The sequence below is a fragment of the Prionailurus bengalensis genome, chromosome D1, assembly GCF_016509475.1.
Source record: "Prionailurus bengalensis isolate Pbe53 chromosome D1, Fcat_Pben_1.1_paternal_pri, whole genome shotgun sequence".
Taxonomy (NCBI): Eukaryota; Metazoa; Chordata; class Mammalia; order Carnivora; family Felidae; genus Prionailurus; species Prionailurus bengalensis.
This window is the reverse complement of record NC_057346.1, coordinates 78,158,034-78,177,964: the sequence shown is the minus strand read 5'-3', so window position 1 is coordinate 78,177,964 and position 19,931 is coordinate 78,158,034. Positions and strand designations below refer to the sequence as shown.

At 35.7% G+C, this 19,931-nt stretch overlaps 1 protein-coding gene across 3 annotated transcripts in view; it reads right to left on the bottom strand.

The window, feature by feature from the left end:
* ANO5 (anoctamin 5) overlaps positions 1-19,931 on the bottom strand; it is an 89,955-nt gene that overhangs the window by 5,706 nt on the left and 64,318 nt on the right. For all 3 annotated transcript variants that reach the window (XM_043580821.1, XM_043580822.1, XM_043580823.1), the window contains exons 13-20: positions 16,665-16,816; positions 14,398-14,472; positions 12,526-12,748; positions 10,582-10,751; positions 9,822-9,919; positions 6,241-6,371; positions 3,801-4,006; positions 1,005-1,183 (exon numbers count right to left, since the gene is read on the bottom strand). In XM_043580821.1, coding sequence (XP_043436756.1) covers positions 1,005-1,183; positions 3,801-4,006; positions 6,241-6,371; positions 9,822-9,919; positions 10,582-10,751; positions 12,526-12,748; positions 14,398-14,472; positions 16,665-16,816 — 1,234 coding nt within the window. The remainder of the gene's footprint in view (positions 1-1,004; positions 1,184-3,800; positions 4,007-6,240; positions 6,372-9,821; positions 9,920-10,581; positions 10,752-12,525; positions 12,749-14,397; positions 14,473-16,664; positions 16,817-19,931) is intronic.

Genomic DNA, 19,931 nt, shown 5'->3' with positions numbered 1-19,931 from the left:
TTGTTTTCTACAAAGTTGCTAGAGATTGATGTTCTTCAAAGATTTAGTCCAACTAGGAAGTGATGAAATCAAGAAAACTGACCCACATCTATGCTCTTAAACAGTATACTATGATTCCTCTATATGCAAATCTAAAATATAACAATGGTTTTGTCTACTGTTCTATCAACATTTTGCTGTTTCTTTGTTGGAATCCCAGATGAAGTAGCTGGCTTAAGGTTTTAGTTAAGTGGGGTGTGTGTGTGTGCGTGCATGTGTGTATGTATACGTATATATGTATGTATTATATGTATATATATATGTATATATTATATACATATACATGTATACGTTATATATATACATATATGTATATATGTATACATATGTATATATGTATATATACATATGTATACATATGTATATATGTATATATACATATGTATACATATGTATATATTTATATATATATACACATTTATGTCATATATATTTATTATATATAATCTTTAATTCATAGGGTAAAAAGACCCTCACAGTACATGAGACACTGAATGTGGAAATACATTCACAAATCTAATTTCATGCTTCCTACACGGAAGAAACACTTAAAGTGGGATGGATGGTGAACTTATATTATTTCTCCCTTTCTCACTCTCTTTTTAAGGACACATAGTTAAATTCAAGTAGGTTAAATGCATATATAATATGATCATGCTGTATGATCTATAGATACTACATTTTGGGACCAAGATGTATTTGTTGGTCAGAAGTCTTTCCAATAAATTTAAAAAATAAGAAACAATTCAAAATTGATATCTTTACCCATGATATTCTTTTACTTTTGGACATTCTACTTTTCCAAACCAGATTCATATGATGAGTGAATTCCAAAATTGACGCACTTTACCCAGGATTTTTATTGCCCCAAATAAATCCTTCACATTGTAAGACAGGAAGAAAATGGAGAATTTAAAAAATACATTTAAAAAGCAAAATTAAAAGCTAAGAACGTAAGAAGGAACCTGCAAGTGGTGAAGTCTCGTTTCTCCCAAGGTGCAGTGTGGTTTGGAAAATCAGCTATCAGGAATGTTGACAGGCTGTCATTGACATATCCTTTCATGGGTGCAGTGGCATCCTTTGAGTAGGCATAGTAGTAAACTAAACGGGGAATGATGTCCGAGGTAAATGCAACAATAAAAGCCTAAAGAACAAAGTAAGAGGGAGATTTTGAGCTAACAATTTCATTTTAAGAATATCTGATTTGCATATGTCTCAGTTCTATATGGATACAAATGATTAAAATGCCATTACAAATCATGTTAATAAATGAGTCTTTGGCCTAAAACATGAAATAGGCCTTTTAAAGCATATGATTAGTATCCCAAGATTTCACAGCTAGAAAGTGGCTAAGGTAAAAAGTGAACCTAAATGCATCTAGCTCCAAAAACCATGCTCTTTCCACAATGCCTTGTTATTTCTTCCATTTATTTCACAGCATAGTTCTACTGTCCCTAACCAAATTCATTTGGCTGAATCAAGTCTGTAAGCTAGGACAGTGTGTGTGCCTGCATCGGTGTGAGTTTGCACACATGTGTGCACTATTGGTGGCTGGTGGGAAGCAAAGGAGAGATAGAAGACCATGTGATGGTAAATTGCCCAAAGTTCAGTGTAATTAATCTTAGTATTTAATTCTATAGGAATGGTATTTTCCCATTCTTACCTAAGCTCTGGAATTCCTGTTTCTTTTAGGTTAGGTAAGTCCATTTAAAACCATCTGGCTCTGCCATCTACATTGTTAGTGTAGATGCTTAAAAAAACTTTAGTTAGTTAGTTAGCTAGTTACTTATGTTTATTTATTTTTGAGAGAGAGAGAGAGAGAGAGAGAGAGAGAGAGAGAGAGAGAGAGAGAGACAAAGCACAAGTGGAGGGCAAAGAGAGAGGAGACACAGAATCTGAAGCAGGCTCCAGGCTCTGAGCTGTCAGCACAGAGCCTGATGTGGGGCTCGAATTCATGAACCAAGAGATCATGACCTGAGCTCAAGTCTGTCAACTGAGCCACCCAGGTGCCCCTAAAAACTTTTAATATTACTTCTATAGCTACTGGTCCATTCAGGTTTTCTACCACTTACTGAATAAACTTTGGCAGTTTTTATTTTCTAAAAAGGTGACAATTTCAAATAGATTTTATAATTTATTTGAATAAAGGCACATATATAACCATTTCACAATTTTCTTACCTGTATCTTATAACTTTTTTCTTGTTTGAGATTGTCAGAGTTTTATATGTCTTTTCAATGATGCAGCTCTTGATTCACATAGGAATTATATTGCTTTTTAAATTTATTTTCTATTTTGATTATTTCTGATTGCATCTCTATAAACTCTTTCCTATTACTTTTTGTTGATTAGTTTTATGTTTTTCTTTAGTTTCTGAAATTATGTGCTCAGCTTATGCTTTCAAGTCTTCTTTTTTTTTTAATTAATTAATTAATTTATTTATTTATTTATTTTTGCGACAGAGAGAGACAGAGCATGAACGGGGGAGGGTCAGAGAGAGAGGGAGACACAGAATCTGAAACAAGCTCCAGGCTCTGAGCAGTCAGCACAGAGTCCAACGCGGGGCTCGAACTCACATACCGCGAGATTGTGACCTGAGCCAAAGTCGGACGCCCAACCGACTGAGCCACCCAGGCGCCCCATCAAGTCTTCTTTTTTAATAATAAAAGCATTCAGGGGTACCTGGGTGGCTCAGGCAGTTAAGTGTCTGACTCTTGACTTTGGCTCAGGTCATGGTCTCATGGTTCAAGAGATTGAGCCTGACATTGGGCTGCACACTGACAGCACTGAGTCTGCTTGGGATTCTCTCTTTCTTCCAATCTCTCTCTGCCCCTCCCCTGCTCACACCCATATTCTTTTAATCTCTCTCTCTCAAAATAAACTTAAAAAAATAACAAAAGCATTTATTGCTATGAATTTTTCTGTAACTATAGTTTTAGCTAATTCCTATAGGGTTTCATTTTAATTAAGCTCTCTATAATTTGAATTTGGCTTCCATTTTATACAATAAAGCTTACTTGGGAATGTGAACGTTAGGTAGTTAGATTTTTTAAAAGTTATCTTTATTATCAACTTCAATTTTTATAACATTATTATATACAAATAAGTGTTATAAAATTTCTGCTTCGGAGAATTTAGTTTCATTATCATTAAAAAAATGTTTTTAATGTTTATTTATTTTTGAGAGACAGAGCACGAGTGGGGGAAGGGCAGAGAGAGAAGGAAACAGAATATGAATTAGGCTCCAGGCTCTGAGCTGTCAGCACAGAGCCCCATGCAGGGCTTGAACTTGCGAACCGTGAGATCATGACCTGAGCTGAAGTTGGAAACAACCGACTGGGCCACACAGGAGCCCCTCATTATCATTTTTTAATAAGTGCTCCATAAGCAAAACACATTAATGTTTTATATTCTCTATTTGTAGTATACAACTCCTTGTATAATTAAGCTTTAATTGTGTTATTCAAATCTTTTATACCATTACATATTTTCTGTCTACTCTGTCACATGCTATGAAACTATATCATGGTATTTTAAGGACAGTGGTTTTACAATTTTCTTTGTATTTCTAAGAGTTTGCATGTCATAAATTTCTCTATGTTGTTCAGTGCATAAAAGTGTAGGGATGGTTTATCATTATGGACTGTCACCATGATGAAAACAACATAAATAAATACTGAGTTAAGCATCATTCACATCTCCCCAACACCAAGAAAACGAAATAAAATACGAAGCCGTCCAACCAAAATGGGTCCACTTACATTAGTTGCAACAGAAAGGACAGCCATTCCATAAAGAATGTCTTGCCAAACACCTATGCTATGAGCTTTAGCAGCTACCGGTCTCCTGTACTGAGTTGTAAGTTTCCAGGCATCTACTCGGATCTCTATAATATTATTCAAGAGAGCAAGAAGAGGAGCCAAAGGAAAAGAGGCCACAAATAATGTGACAAATCCAAATTGGATAACTGTAGGGAAAAAAAAAATAGTGAAGTCATTATTATGAAAGAGAAAAAGGGGAACATTCTGCCCAATGCCTCCAACTCCCTCCTTTTAGAAGGATCTACACCAGCAAAACCCTCCAGGCCTCTTTCCATCCACCCACTCCTTCCCCCTCATTGGAAGCCTAGTGACTTGTTTGCTTACTAGAAGAGAAAGGAGAAACTGAGCATGTACAACTCAGTTCTGTCCTGGCTGTTTCTTTTGACATCTGCTTCGCTGAAGAAAGCATCTCCTCTTGTCAGATAAGAGATTCTCTTTATTCCTTTTAAACATAGCCTTTTATTTTGGGCTATGTTTATGCCTATGCTGGCCCAGCCTTTACACTGGTATTGGCACATTAGTGGGGTAATCAAGTTTTTCTATCTTGCTAAATCTGTGAGATCAGGGATAAGGACTGATTCATTTATACGCTTCCAAAAGCCAGCATGTGTTGGGTATATAAACATACTCAACTATAATAAGCCTTATGAATGAATACATTATTTAAGGTTGGTTAAGGTCCTGATCCTCTATACTATCTTGACATCTTTCTAAATAAATTTTATTCTCTTTTCTCATTAAGACTTAGCATCTATGTAAGTTAGCTTCTCTTCCTATTTTTGTTTGCTTCCAACAACGATTAAGGTACAAGAATCCATTCAACTGGCAGTTTGGGCTTCCCGTGAGTGAAAAATGTAGTAAGAGAACAGGAATGGCTTTCCACTAAAGGGAAAAAAAAAGACTCTTCCACGAGTCCTCTATTTTTAGATGAATCCCAAGTATTTCTGAATTTCAACTTTTCTCACAAAAAAATCTCAAAATAATCAGTCTTGCCATTTACTAAATCTACTGAACACCTCTACTGAACTAAGAGACAGAAAATTCAGAGGAAGTGTTATGTAGAAACAGCTTGAATTTTCTGGGTTCAAATCCCAGGTTTTTACCTAAAATCTTTCAGCCCATAACACAAATTAACCTATCCAAATTTCAGTATCCTCTAAAACAAAATGCAGTGAATAATGACTCCTCTGCAGAACGTTTCAAGATTAGGGATAATGTTCATTAAACAACCAGAATAAACTAACTCTTAGCTGTGTCTCAATAAATGGTAGTTAATTTTCTTATGACAACTTGATTTCATTTTTTAAAAATTTCAGTGATTATCCCTAACGCATCTATGCACAAATGCATTTGATACTTACAAATTTAATTAAAAATTACAGCCTCATCACCCCTAAACCAAGGACTGCCCAATTTTACAGTCATCTATATGAAACATACTTCTCTCAATTTGTCTTAAATTTACCTATTTCAATCCAGGTATCATGTGTATGTATCACAGTGGAGAATCAATAACAATTTCAGGTCATTTTTTCATTCTATCATTATGGGATTAGAGAGTAAGTGAAGAATATTATTCCACCAGAGAAGCAGAGAGGGTAACTTGAGAGGAAACACTCAGAGGTTAGAGTGGGAGAGAGCCAAAGCATAAGAGACTCTTAAAAACTGAGAACAAACCGAGGGCTGATGGGAGGTGGAAGGGAGGGGAGGGTGGGTGAGGGGTATTGAGGAGGGCACCTGTTGGGATGAACACTGGGTGTTGTATGGAAACCAATTTGACAATAAATTTCATATATTTAAAAAAAAGAGGGGAAACACTCAAGTAGACTTTATAAGTAGTCCTCAGCAATCATCCTTCCTAAAATTTCACCTCAAAATCTCTTCTCCGTTCAATCCTTAGCATTTTTATGCATTCTTGTATTCAATGTGAGCTTCCCTTGCACAACTGTTTTTAGTCTGCTTCTTTTCAGCCTGAAATAAAGAACTTACCTAAATGTATGTCAGACTCTGGAAACATCTTTCAACTTATTCTCTCTTTGGGCTGTCAGTGTGGCAAACAGGACAGCCATGCAAGCTAATCTGAGATAGGAATTTAAAAGTAATCCATACTTTATGTGGTTCGACAATCTTAATGTTCAATTGATAGGAAAAACATCTCTACCATTGGTGTTTTGAAATTAAACTTCATTCTGCATTCTATTTGGTAAGGATATAAATACTGAACCAATCTTTTCCATATCCATCCATGTGTCTTTTAACCTACCATCCAATAATTTATTGGAAACCTACCAATGTGCAAGGCAGGAAGAAATATAGAGCTGGAAAAACACTTACTCTACTCAACCTGACTCTATGTTTCAAGACAGTGGTTAAAAATTACCTGTTTCTAAGTACTCATAGAACAGCCCAAGAGATCCAAAAGTTTCAAGGTCATGATCCTGCTCCCATCGACTGTATAGCTTTTCGGAATTGGTCCGAGCTTTTCGACGTCTCCACCAATTCAGAACCATACTGTTGAAGTGATAAAAGTAAATACATGATTAGAATTTAAAAGTAAGGGGTCAGAGAATAAGGGGGTTAGATCTAGAAATTGGCAGTAAGACAGGGTAGGTAACTTAAGATCACAGAGCAAGGAGAGATGACTATAGCTAAAGTTGAAATAAAAATCTAGAGTTCTTTTCATAACACATGCTGCGGTCAAAGTTCTTTATTGGGGTGATGAAGAAAATAAGACAACCCTGACTCTCCCCTATGAAAATATATTTACTCAGAGACAGTTCTGTTAAAGAGCATGTGGACAAGAGGGTCACCATAGCACCTCTTTTTTTTCTATTTAATTTATTAACCTTTATGTTGTCATGAAGAATGCTCAAGGAAATGAGAAGTTGGTTACAAGAGAAAATATATGACAAAGGAAACAAAGAGGCTTATCTAATATGTGAAAATAAATGCAATAATCCCAAACAAAATATTGCCTAACTAAATTCCTTATTATTTACAAAATAATATATTATGATGTTAGATTACTTTAAGGAACAAAACGGCTCTTTATTAGAAAATCAGTCAATGTAATAAGTCACATTAGCAGATTTAAGTAGAAAAAGATAAAATCACATTGACAAATGCAGAAAAATTCATTTGATACATTTCAAGCACCTATTAAAACCTCTATATGACAGAAAAGTAGGAAAAGAAGGAAATTACTTCAATTGGATCAAAAGCATCTACCAAAATCCTGGGGTGAACATCATCCTGAATAAGGGAAAGTCACAGCAAAGGAAACAACTAACAAACCAAAAGACAACCTACTGAATAGGAGAGGATATGCATATGGCTTATCTGATAAAGGGATAAAGATACAATATCTTTTTTATTTTTAAATGAGGTGTGAGGTCTACATTGTTCCAGCAGCTTCTTCAATGAACTGCTTTTGCACCTTTGTCAAAAATTAAATGGCTACATTTGCATGGATTTATTTCTGCAATCTCTACTCAGTTCCACTGATCCATACATGCATTCCTTGACCAATCTCACCATCTTGATTAATATAGTTTCATAACAAGCCTTAAAATTGAGTGGTGCAATTCTTCCAACTTTATTTTTTATCAGAATTGTTTGGCCTGTTTTAGTTCCTTTGCCCTCTATATCAATTTTAGAATCTGCTTGTCTATAACTATAGAAATTCTGCTGATATTTTGATGGGAATAACAAATCTATATATCAATTTGGGGATAACTGGCGTCATTACTAATTTGAGTCTTCCAATCTGTGAGCACATTTCTCCCCAAATAATTTTTTTTCCACCAGGATCTGTAGTTTTCGGCATATAAATCCCATACATTTTAAAAATTTGTACCAGTTGTTTCATTTTATTTTGGTGCTTACTCTTTCTGTACTGATCGATGGATTCTTGCTTCCCATACTTTGATTTTGTGCTCTTTTCTTGCTCAACTACACCTTTCAGTAGTTCTTCCATTGAGGGTCTATAAATGTAAATTCTTGTTTTTATGTCTAAAAGTGTCTTTATTTCACTTGCACTTTATAAAACAGTTAAACTGGTTCTAGAAATCTAAGGTGTGCATTAATTTTACTCCAAATCTTGAAACGACTCTACCGTCCTCTGTATCCAGTGCTATGAGTAAAAAATCTGTTGTCAGTGTAGATGATACTCTTTTTTCTTCTGGAAGATTTTAAGATTGTTTACCTCTTATGTTCTGGAGTTTCACCATAGCATATCTGGGTGTGAATTTAATTTTATTTATCTTACTTCATACTCCGAATTTGTTTTCATTTCTGAAACTCACGTTTTCCTTCAGTTTTGGAAAATTATCAGCAATTACCTAGTCAAAGAATTTTTCTCTCCCACCATTTACCCATTCTCTTTTTTCTGGAACTGCTACTAAGTTGATGTGGAAGCCTCCTAATATAGTCTCCTGTCACTTTATTTTTTTAATTTCATTGCCACTCTATTGCCATTTGTATAACGTGGGAGTGTCTCAGTACTATTTTCCAATTCATTAATTCACTCTTCAATTGTGTCCAGTCTGCAATTGATGTCACCTATTGTACTCTTTATTTAAAGTACAATTTTTTTTCATTTATGTATAACTGATTCTTTTTACTGTCAATTTATTCTTGTTTCATTTATATGTTTTTATTTAAATTCTTTCCTGATCCTTCTAAATGACAGTATCACTTCCTTTTATGCTTTTAGGCTTTGCCAGAAGCTTCTAGCTAGAGTAAGTTCACTTTCTAAAACTTGATTTTGTTAGCAGTCTCTGTAGCATTAAATTTTATCATAAGTTATGGAATTTTGGTTTCTGTAGGTTTAATTTTACTTTTTTCTTTTACTTCCTTGTGTGTCTGTCTCTTTTCCTCTCTGTATTTATTCTCCTCTTGTGTTTGGTTTAGGGGTTATCCCCATTCTCCCCTCCAGATCTCAGTTTACAGCTAGGACTTAAAAGAGCAGCTTAGAGTTATTTCCCTGGGGCAATTGGGATGCAGTGCATCAAATACTGTTTGAAAAGATAAGTCTATGTTCTCCCTTTGTCAGCACATGAAATAGAACCCCAGGAGTGCTACAGAACTGTAGGGAGAAGTAGGAGCAGAAGGGGAGGGTGTTTTCACCTTTTTCATAAAGAAGTGAGAATAAACCCAATCCCTAACATCAAGTACAGTTACACTGGCCAAGCCCTAGTCCTAAGTGGGGCACTTTAGTCCACTTGACACTATAGGTGTTAACCTTGGCACTGTCATTTCCTAACTGGGAGACCTGCAAGATTACAGGCTTATGATTCTTTCTCTTTTTATCCATGGAAATTTTAAACTTATATTTGAGATCAACTGTCATTCTGGTTTTCTCTTTTGATAATGTATTCATTATTGCTATGCTTTTGGACTAGGGAGCAATTCCTTCATATACTAAAACTTCATTCATGACCAATTTTTGTGCCTAAGTGTGTCCATGTCACAAAGTTTATTTATTTATTTTGGGGGGGAGGGAGGGAAAAGAGAGAGAGCCCGACATAAGGCTTGAACTCATGAACCATGAAATCATGACCTGAGCAAAAATCAAGAGTGGGACACTTAACTGACTGAGCCACTCAGGTGCCCCTCACATGGATATTTTTAACAGAGTTCAACATTTAGTAATCTTGAGAAATAATATGTGACATACAGAATAATATACAGAGGATACAATATTTAGATTTCCCAATGGAATCTCCACAGGAGAGAGAGATAATACATTTCCCTCAACTTCACTCAAGCAATAAAAATCCATATTTAAAAGCCTGTGTTACCTAAACGCATTACTATTGATTAAAAGTGAGTTTTTGTTGTTGTTGCTGTTGTTGACTTAAGCATTTGCTAACAAAGATACCATGATAATCAAAGAATTCCATCTTCTTCCAGAAGAAAGCTCTTATGGTTATTTAGGAAAAACTTGTAAGTCATACATACGGATAAATGGCTTCTTTAATGTTTCCAAAGATCTGTTTCCCAGTCATTATGATGGTCAACTGGGTCGTCAATTCTATTAGACAGCCTCCAGGATCACACTAGTCAGAGGCAAGAAGAAAAAAGAGTGAATGATGAAAGATAGACTTTTGCAAAAAAAAAAAAATCTCAAACCAAAAGACTACAATCTAAAGATTTTAATGGGAATGGATATTAAAGGGGTATAAAGAGATATTTAGCTCAACAGTTTCAAGCATGTTCATTAACCAGTTATGAGATAGCTGCATTAGATTCAGATTTCTGGTCTTACTCTTAGAAGATTCTTTATATATTTATATCTGAATCTTTATATTTGGATTGGGGCTGGAAGTTGTTATTTTCTCCCCATGATTTAGATACACAACCACATATGGAAACCACCTACTGGTCTAACTCTGTAACCCATGGTGGAGCCATTTCTGCTATACTTGTGGAACACTATCATTCATCCTTTGCAGGAAATCTTCAGGAATATAAAACATACTTATCCCATTTTATAGCTCATATTTACTCCTAAACAATAGGTACAATATCACTTCTTGCCCAAAAGGAATTGGAAAGTCTATCAGATGACAGGATTGTGAGACCAATACTCTCTGGAGAGACTTGGTGTCTTAGACTTCTCTTAAATCCTGATAAAATCTGAGTTAGTGCTGGACACACAAAAAGTATGTAGTTAATTATTGAGTTACTAAAGCCACAAACCTCTCAAGAGAATTCCTACCTCTTCACTTCTCCACACATTAAACAAATATGTGTATTTTCCGGGATAGCCCACGAACTTCCCTTTAAAGAAAGCTACGTAGAAGCAGGACGAGTAAAAATTTACAAACTGAAACAGGAACATTTTCAAGGTAAGACTGCTCTCATATTCCTGGTAAGTTCGAGGAATTTCTGTTAAGAAATAAAACACCAAGGTTAAATTATGTGCCTTCCTGTTTCTCTTTAAATTCTGTATTCCCTGGTTCAAGTCATATTATTAGTCACATTATTCAGAGAACCTGTTGAAATGTGACCCACTCTTCATTCTAACAGACCAATATCAAGATTTGTGCTCGGCTTTCTTTTTTTTTTTTTTAATTTTTCTTAATGTTTATTTATTTTTGAGACAGAGAGAGGCAGAGCATGAATGGGGGAGGGTCAGAGAGAGAGAGAGACACAGAATCTGAAGCAGGCTCCAGGCTCTGAGCTGTCAGCACAGAGCCCAACATAGGGCTCGAACTCATGGACCGTGAGATCATGACCTGGGCCAAAGTTGGACACTTAACCGACTGAGCCACCCAGGCACCCCTTGTGTTCAGCTTTCTATCAGAGACTTTGTATTAATCTAATCACTGGAGAAGCCTAGGAAGCAGTCATTACTTTATTTAGATGGGTAAACTACTTGCCTGGAATCACACAGTCAGAATATGGCATTTAAACCCTTATCAGAACGGCGAGCATAAGCCCCCTTATATATCATATATCCTGAATTCCAAAGATAAATAAATATACATACATATACATATATATATATGTGTGTGTGTGTGTGTGTGTGTATATATATATGTGTATATATATATATACATATATATATAAAATTCCCTTCACACCACAGAAAAGCATCAGTAGGTGTAAAAGAGTCAGGGAGCATGTTTTTCTGAGCAGATTATCTCCCAACAGGATGAGCTGTTCCAGCCAAATTGGTGACAGCTTCAATAATACTGAAATAGTAACACATATTATTCTAAAGACACAGATAATTCCTCTGCATTGCTAAAAAATCTCTAATATGAACACAAGTAATTTTTCTCACTGAAAACTGATTTTTTAGATGCTTTGTTTTTAAGTGCTATCTGCTAGATATTTTGTTTTGTTATTAGCAGAAAAAAAAGCAGTAAAATTGAGAAAGAACTACAAATTTGAGGATAGCATTTAATTAAAGTTGCTTCCTAGTGCATACTCCGGTGCTCAGTGAATACTGTGCTCTTTCTGGTTATTGTTGCGCACAGTGATGGTGTCCTGACTTAGAGGAGGGAGCTGAGTGCACAGGGGAAAAGCTGAGGTCTGGAGAGGCATCTCCAATCTCATTTCCAGCTTGCTGGGGGGCAAGACCAGAAACAACTGTGCTCTGTACTCCTCTTCTGGACTAAATCTCCATTTCACCTGTGACACCTTTACCATCCCTCACGGTTGTGGGAGAACTTTTAATCATTTAAAAGGAGAATGATCCAGGATCTAAGACACGGCAACTGAAAAGAAAAGCACTACGTGTAAGATTTACTCAGGAAAAGCCGACTGTTCTGTTTTCCCTACAATGGTTTTCAAAATCAAATACCTTCTAAAAACCATACACAGGAAATAAAAATAACCTGTGTCTTGAGGAAAGTGAGGATTTTACTTAAAATTCAACTAGCCCCCTCAAGGGAGGATTAAGACAAAAATACTCAAAAAAGATCTACAGAGTCCTAATTCTTCTGTCTAGTTCTTTTTCTTTCACTACGATGGGCGTAAATATGACTGTTGGGGGTTCTGAGTACCAGCCTATGCATCTACCTGTAGAACAAAATTGCTTTAGAACTTTAAGAACTGCCTTAAATATGAACACCCCAGGGGATGATCCACAGTGGATATATACCACTGGCGGGAATACTTTTTCAGTGTTACACAGATGATCTGGCCAGCTTACCCATTTTTGTAATCCACGCAGATATCTTTTCATAAAAGAAATTCAAGATCAAGATGACGATAAAGTTTAAGCAGGATCCACTGAGTGATGTAGTTATCTGGGGAGTGAGGAAACTTTTGACGTGCTTAAAGGACGCTTCGCTTTCCATAAAGCTAGCAAATGTAGCAAAGACTGACAGGCGGTACACAATCACAGCTACCATACAGGCAATGACAAGAGCCATCTGGAAATGGGAAAGAAGGAATCGGTCACTGGGTCTCTGCATCTCTGCAATGTGTACACATCTGAAACATAACTAGTCTTTTCATCTCGTCATGTTAAGGTTAGTGCCTCTGACATGGAAAGCAGACCAAGCCAGGCTCTCTCACAACAGGTGGCAGTAAAAGAACACTGCCAAGAAGAAAGGGCTGGAGATACGACAGGACCGACAGTAGCAGCAGTTGGGGGAGCCTAAAACAGAAAAGTAGCCATTGCTCATCTCTTTTAGGCCCATCCTCTACCAAGCACTAGAAAACTATCCGGAAGACCAAATCCTGCCCACAGCCTTACTTATTCTTAAATGATTCTTGAGTTAAAAATGTCTTGTTTTGTTTTTGCTTTTTTTTTTTAAAGATTATAAGAAAAAACAAAGATGCCAGGGACTATTTGTACAAGGCTCACAAAGCCTAAAATACATCTGGCCCCTTGACAAAAAACATTTGCCAACCTCTGCTCCAAACAGGTGGTGTGAAAACCATGTGCTTTCCCAAGAAGAACACAGTTACAGATTCTATTTCATTACCCCTCAGAGTATTGCCATCAGTGGTCTGATATGCCTGGTCATTGAGATATTTGTATAGATTCTGCATAAATTTTAAACACTTCCCATATTGGAAAAACAGAAAGATGTAGGGATGCCTTTATCTCAATGATCAGAAAATTTGATTCTGAAAATTGGGGGCCTGAATCAAGTTGAATGAGTACTAGAAATAAAGGTTAGGACAATCTTTCTGAGACCATATTCTATATTATTTCTTAAATAGTGCCCTGAATTGATTATTGCCCCCTCCATTTACTCTATCATTTCTCCTCAGTGACTGTTATATCATCTAAGAAAACATACATTTAAAACAGAAAAATCAATTCCTTTAACTAGAAATGTTAAAATATTATGGGATAATACGCACTGGTAAGGTTAAACTATAGTCTACAGCTGCTAATTATTTATATTTCAACGATGCTAAACTCTCAGGGGGTAACATTGCTTCTTTTCCTAAAGTTAAAGGCCAACTGTAAGAGGGCACAGATTTGGAGAGTGGAGGGCAGGAAATAAATTGTGGTGATGGAGGAATGAATCTATTAGTTCAAAAGCATGGAGAAAACCTGACTCCCTCACAATGGGATATGCTAATTAAATTTTTCAAACAGAAGTAATACTTTCTTCTATTTATTTCAGCAAGAAAATAAATTTCAATAGTATACGCTTTTTGTTTGCTTTTTGTGTAGCTATTTTAACTGGAGATAAAGATAAATTAATGATTAAAACCAAAACACTAACCAAAGAGTCTGCAGTATAAGTCTGTTATACTGTTGAGGTTTCAAGTTATCACCTAATTAATGAAGTGCTGGGAGAGGGGGAAGGACAGTTTCTGAGATGAAGCCTCGCTGTCTCCCCCCAGCTCTTTTCCCAAGGTTCAATTATTCCCAAGGTTCAATTATGGCACCTCCACATAGATCACACTTTATTTTATATAGAAGCTGTATTCGAGATAAAAGGACTGGGGACGGGGAGGAAGGAGAGGGACTCAAGAGTCACTGCAGATGAAACTGCTAGGATAATCTTCCTACGACTGCACGCCAATGACATGAGAGCAGTTGTAAAAGAATGCTCACCCATAACGTCACCGTAGCTCCTGATAAAAAGTACCATGGAAGGCGACTATATAGAGGCATATAAGGTTCCATCTCCTGTAATTTAGAAGAAATCACAGCAATATCAAAATCTACCCACAAAGTTGGGACTCCAAAAAGCAGTCAAAACCACAAAACCCAGTGAAAGTAGAAACCTCCCCCAGAGAATCCGCTACAGCTCATGGGAAGCTACATTCTAGCATTGGTTCCTTCCCTTTAAGTAGAAGCCTTCTACTACTCTTAGTTGACAGATTTTATACATAATATGAGCCACAACGGATACACACTATTTCCTCAGTGTTGAAATGGAGTGATATTCAGGCCTGACAAGTCTGAGGGCTGCTGTTTAATTTGAAATGCTTTAATGATATTACAGTTTTATTCTAACTGAATTCAATCAAACTGCATTGCTCCATAATTGCTATGTATGATATTAGACAGGGTGCCTTCTTTACACTTAACAGGATTCTGTTTTTCCACACAGTTCACGGGCCCAGTCTTTTCTACCTTCATGTTTTTAAGTTATTAATGGAAGATATTAATTATATCAGCTGAAAATTCTCTCCTATATCAAGAGGTAGTTAGATCTTATCCAAAAAAAATACTGCCATGTAGTAAAAGAATGGCTGTCAGCAGAAATCTAAATTTTGTAATCCTATCTAAAGGATAGGATTTTTAGGGAGGATTTTTACATCTTGAGGATTTTTAGGGAAGACTGAATGCAAACAGAACTCAACAGGCAAAATAGCCCTCCAAGTGCTCTACTGAAACCCCGGATGTGTGTGCATGTGTGCATGTAGGTGACTATGTACACGTGTGTGCATGTGTGTCCGATACGTTTGCGTCTGTGTATGCATATTTGTTTGTGCCCATGTGTGTGTCCATGCATACAAATATGTGTTCCCAGTACAGACTCAAATGTGAGGGTTCTGGTTGTACTTAACCACTGAAGCACTGCAAGTGAGTAAAAAATCCCTTGATTTCGAAACCATTAAAGTGGGTGATTCACAGTGGATCAATCCACACTGTTTTTCAGCTGGTTTCAAATGTAAATAAACATTTAGTACATATTGTTTTTATGTCAGTAATTTTAGGCCTACTTTTAGTTTTTTTACACCATGAAATAGGAACAGATACACTTCATGTCATTAGGACAATGTCTCTTTTAATATATTTTCTTAATGTCATACAGCCATCCAAGTTGTTAATGTATTTTCTGAGGTGTTTTTCCCCTTTGCTCATTTACCAAATTTTTTGCAATGTCTCAATAAAAGTTAATAAGTGTTTTGTGAATGCCTAAACTGTGAAAATAATTTTGAGTATTATACCACAAGAATAGTGTCCTGAACAAAGTAGGAAAATCTACTTTTCTGGTTGTGTTAGAGACATATTGTGTTTTGGGATTGTGTTAGAGATATATTCTATTCACCTTTAACAGCATCAAGCAATGCAGTGATTATAGATTATGGAAAGGTAGGGACGCTAAGAATATGCAGCCAGGAGTCTGGTCTTTGAAGGCAAAATACCTTCTATTTTCCCATTAAAAAAAAAAAAAAGAATTACCAAGAAGTCAGATTACTCAGTCAGCAACATACAGGTGATTTGCCAGTTAAGGATTCCCAAATCTAGACTTTACTGCCCAAACACTACTGCAATGATCTTCCCATTATGATAAATTGAAAAGGACTAGATGAATAAAATGTAGTCTAATAAAACAATCACTCATAAGTCCACTATCTTATTACAATACTATTAAATTTTTGCATATTAACTTAGTATCATATCCATGTGTATATATATATACCATATATATATATACACACATATACATATATACATGTATATGTATGTATATATATATATATATATATATATATGCCCACACAGCAGACACATTATTTTCCATTTTCCTTTTACATCATTTATTTACAAACCCATGCTATTTCATGACACGATGCCTTGTATTTGCTGCAAAATAATCTAGTTGCAGGGAGGAACAAGTGTAAATGAATCAAGATTGTCCACGAATTAATATGAATTGAAGCTGGGTGATGGGTCCATCCTGGGGTTCATTATGCTTGTCTATCTACTTTTTTTTTGTATATATTTGAAATACATATTAGAAACAACTAAAGAAGTTTATAAGATTTATATGTTGGAGAATATTTTAAAGGCAAATTAAAATATGCATAATTATTTGGGAGGTATGTCCATTGAGATACGCTGCCCATTTCAGTTTCCTAATCTACCTTAGTTACTGCATTTATTTTCCTGTGTTTACACATAGCTTCAAATTCAGGTCTCAGCTGAAGCTGCTGCTGTTCCTCTTCAAAGTCCACCAGGTCCCACTCATATTCCATTCTGGCTTGTCGCTGTTTCCAAAACTCCAAAAACAATGTGACTGTAGGCAAAGAAATGTATAAGAACAAATATAATCAAGAGATAGGGAAATCAAGTGAATAAAAAAGAACCTGGTGCTTTTCTCTACTTTAAAAAACCATTTTGGTTGAATGATGGTTCTCTGTCACTACTCTAATGACAAAATTATAGAATTACAAATGTTGTCTTAATACTATGTAGAAACACTGAAACAACTCCTATATAAAAATTCAAGTTAATTTCTTAGCAATCCCTGCAAGGAAGAAAAAAATTAAGGCACATTACTCTCTCTTCATTCAGATAATCTGAAAGAATGTTTAAACTTAACCTTTTATTAACACCTAGATTTTGTTTGCATGCTTTTTACTGAAATCATTCAATGTACATATGTATGTATAATTTTAATAAACTTTCAATTGAAGCATAACATATTTACAGAAAAGTACATAAAACACAACTGTACAATTTAAAGAATTTTCACAAAATAAACACTCTCGTGGAATCAGCAACTGTTATCAAAAGGTAGTACATGAGCAGCACCCCAGAAACACCACTCCCTTATGACTCTTCTAAGACGTAAGTGTAATATCCTGGCTTCTAATATTATAGGATAGTCTGGCCTGTCTTTGAACTTTACATAAATCGTGTCATATACCATACACAGGTAGTTTTTGTGCTAGGTTTTGTTTTGGTTCAACTTTGCTTGTAAACTCAACCTATATTGCTGTGTGCAGCAAAAGTTCACTTATTTTCATTGCTACATAGTATTGCATTATGTGATAAATCACAATTTTGTTTATTATTGGGTTCATGGACATTTGTGCTACTGCCAGGCTTTTTTGCCATTATAGCATTGCTGTGAATATTCTTGCACGTGTCTTTTGGTGGGCATATATCTAAGAATGGAATACTAACACAATATTAACTTATAATTTTATCACCTGTGAAAAATTCAAATTTTAATGTTTTATCTGACTCATTCTCTACCTTTTAAATAATTATAAGGAATTATGAATTCTATCTGTACATTTTACAGTCTTAATTATATCCTCCCTTAAGTATCCTTATAGTCATCTAACTGATCTCTCTGATTCCAATATCCCTTTTTTTCAATATAAATATATCCCCTGACTACTAAAGAGTTTTATTTGTTTATTTGCTCATGTGTACATTCGTTTATGTATTTTTTCCTCATTTTTTTAAAAAAATTATTTTATCATAAGAACACTTAACCTGCTTAACAAATTTTAAGTCTACAATACCTTTATGTTGACTATAGGCACAATGTCATGCAGCAGATTTCTAGGGCTTTTTTATCTTACTTAACAGAGACTGTATGTCCATTGATTAGTTACTCCCCTTTTCCCTCACCTCTCTTAACTCCCAACAACCTCCATTCCACTCTCTAATTCCATAAATTTGACTATTTTAGATATTTGATGTAAATGGGATCATTAAAGATTTCTCTGTCTGTGACTGGCATGTTACACTGACCATAATGTCTTCAAGGTTCATCCATGTTGTCACATATTGCAGAATTCCCTTCTTTTCAAGGGTGAATTGTATATCATATGTATATATCAACAGTGTGTGTGTGTGTGTCTGTGTCTGTATGTGTGTGTATGGTGGACATATATACCACAGTTTCTTTGTCTATCCATCACTGGACAATTAGGTAGTTTCTACATCTTGCTTATTATGGCTAGTGCTGCAATAAACATAGGAATGCCAACATCTCAAGATCCTGATTTCAATGATGTGGAATAAATACTCATAAAGTGATATTGCTCGATCATATAGTTCTATTTTTAGTTTTTTTGAGGAATTTCCATACTGTTTTCCAGCTGCACCATTTAGCATTCCTACTAACAATGTACAAAAATTCATTAGAATTCTCCACATCCTCACCAGCTCTTGTCTTTTGTTGTTTTGGTATTAGCCATCCTGACAGGTGTAAGATGATATCTCATTGTGGTTTTGATTTACATTTCCCTGGTAACTAGTTACACTAAGAATGTTTTTCATATACCTGTTGGCCATTTATATATATTCTTTGGAGAATGTCTATTTGAGTCCTTTGTCCATTTTTTAATAAGGTTATTAGGGTTTTCTTTTTGTTTTGTTTTTTTTGTTTTTGTTTTTTTTTTTTTTTGCTATTGAGTTGCAGGAGTTCCTTGTGTATTTTGGACATTAACCACTTAGCAGATAAATGATTTGCGAATATTTTCTGCCATTCCATGGGTTGTCTTTTCACTCTGCTGTTTTCTGTGCTGCAAGAAACTTTTTAGCTGATGTAGTCAAACTTGTTTTTGGTTTTTGTTCCCTGAGCTTTCATGTTATGCCCAGGAAATCAATGCCAAGACCAATGTAATGAAGTTTTCCCTTATATTTTCTTCTAGGAGTTTTATATAGTTTCAGGTTCTACATTTAAGATTTTACACAATGCTGAGGTGATTGAGTATCGGATAAAGACTCAATTTCACTCTTTTGCATATGGATGTCCAGATTTCTCAGCACCATTTGTTGAAGAGATTATTCCTTCCCCATTGTGTATTCTTGGAACTCTTGTTGAAGATTAGTTAATGATATATGTTGATTTCTGAACTTTATTCTGTTCCACTGGTCTGTATATCTGTCTTTATGCCAGTGCCATACTGATTTGATTATTGTTGCTTTGCAATATATTTTGAAATCAAGAAGTCTGATGTCTCCAGCTTTGTTCTTCCTCAAGATTTACCTGGCTATTTCAAGACTTTTGTGATCCCAGGGGCACCTGGGTGGCTCAGTCAGGCAAGCATCTGACTCTTAATTTCAGCAGGTCGGCCAGGCATCTGACTCTTAATTTTTGCTCAGGTCATGATCTCACAGTTCATGGGATCCATGGGATCCAGTGCCATCCTGTGCTGCATGCTGACAATACAGAGCCCAACTGTGATTGTCTCTCTCCCTCTCTCTGCCCCTCCTCTGTTCTCCCCCTCTTTCCTTCAAAATAAATAAATAGAAACATCTTTAAAAATTAAAAAAGGGGGGGCTCCTGGGTGGCTCAGTTGGATAAGTGTCTGACTTTGGCTTAGGTCATGATCTCGCGGTTCATGAGTTCAAGCCCCACGTCAGGCTCTGTGCTGACAGCTAAGAGC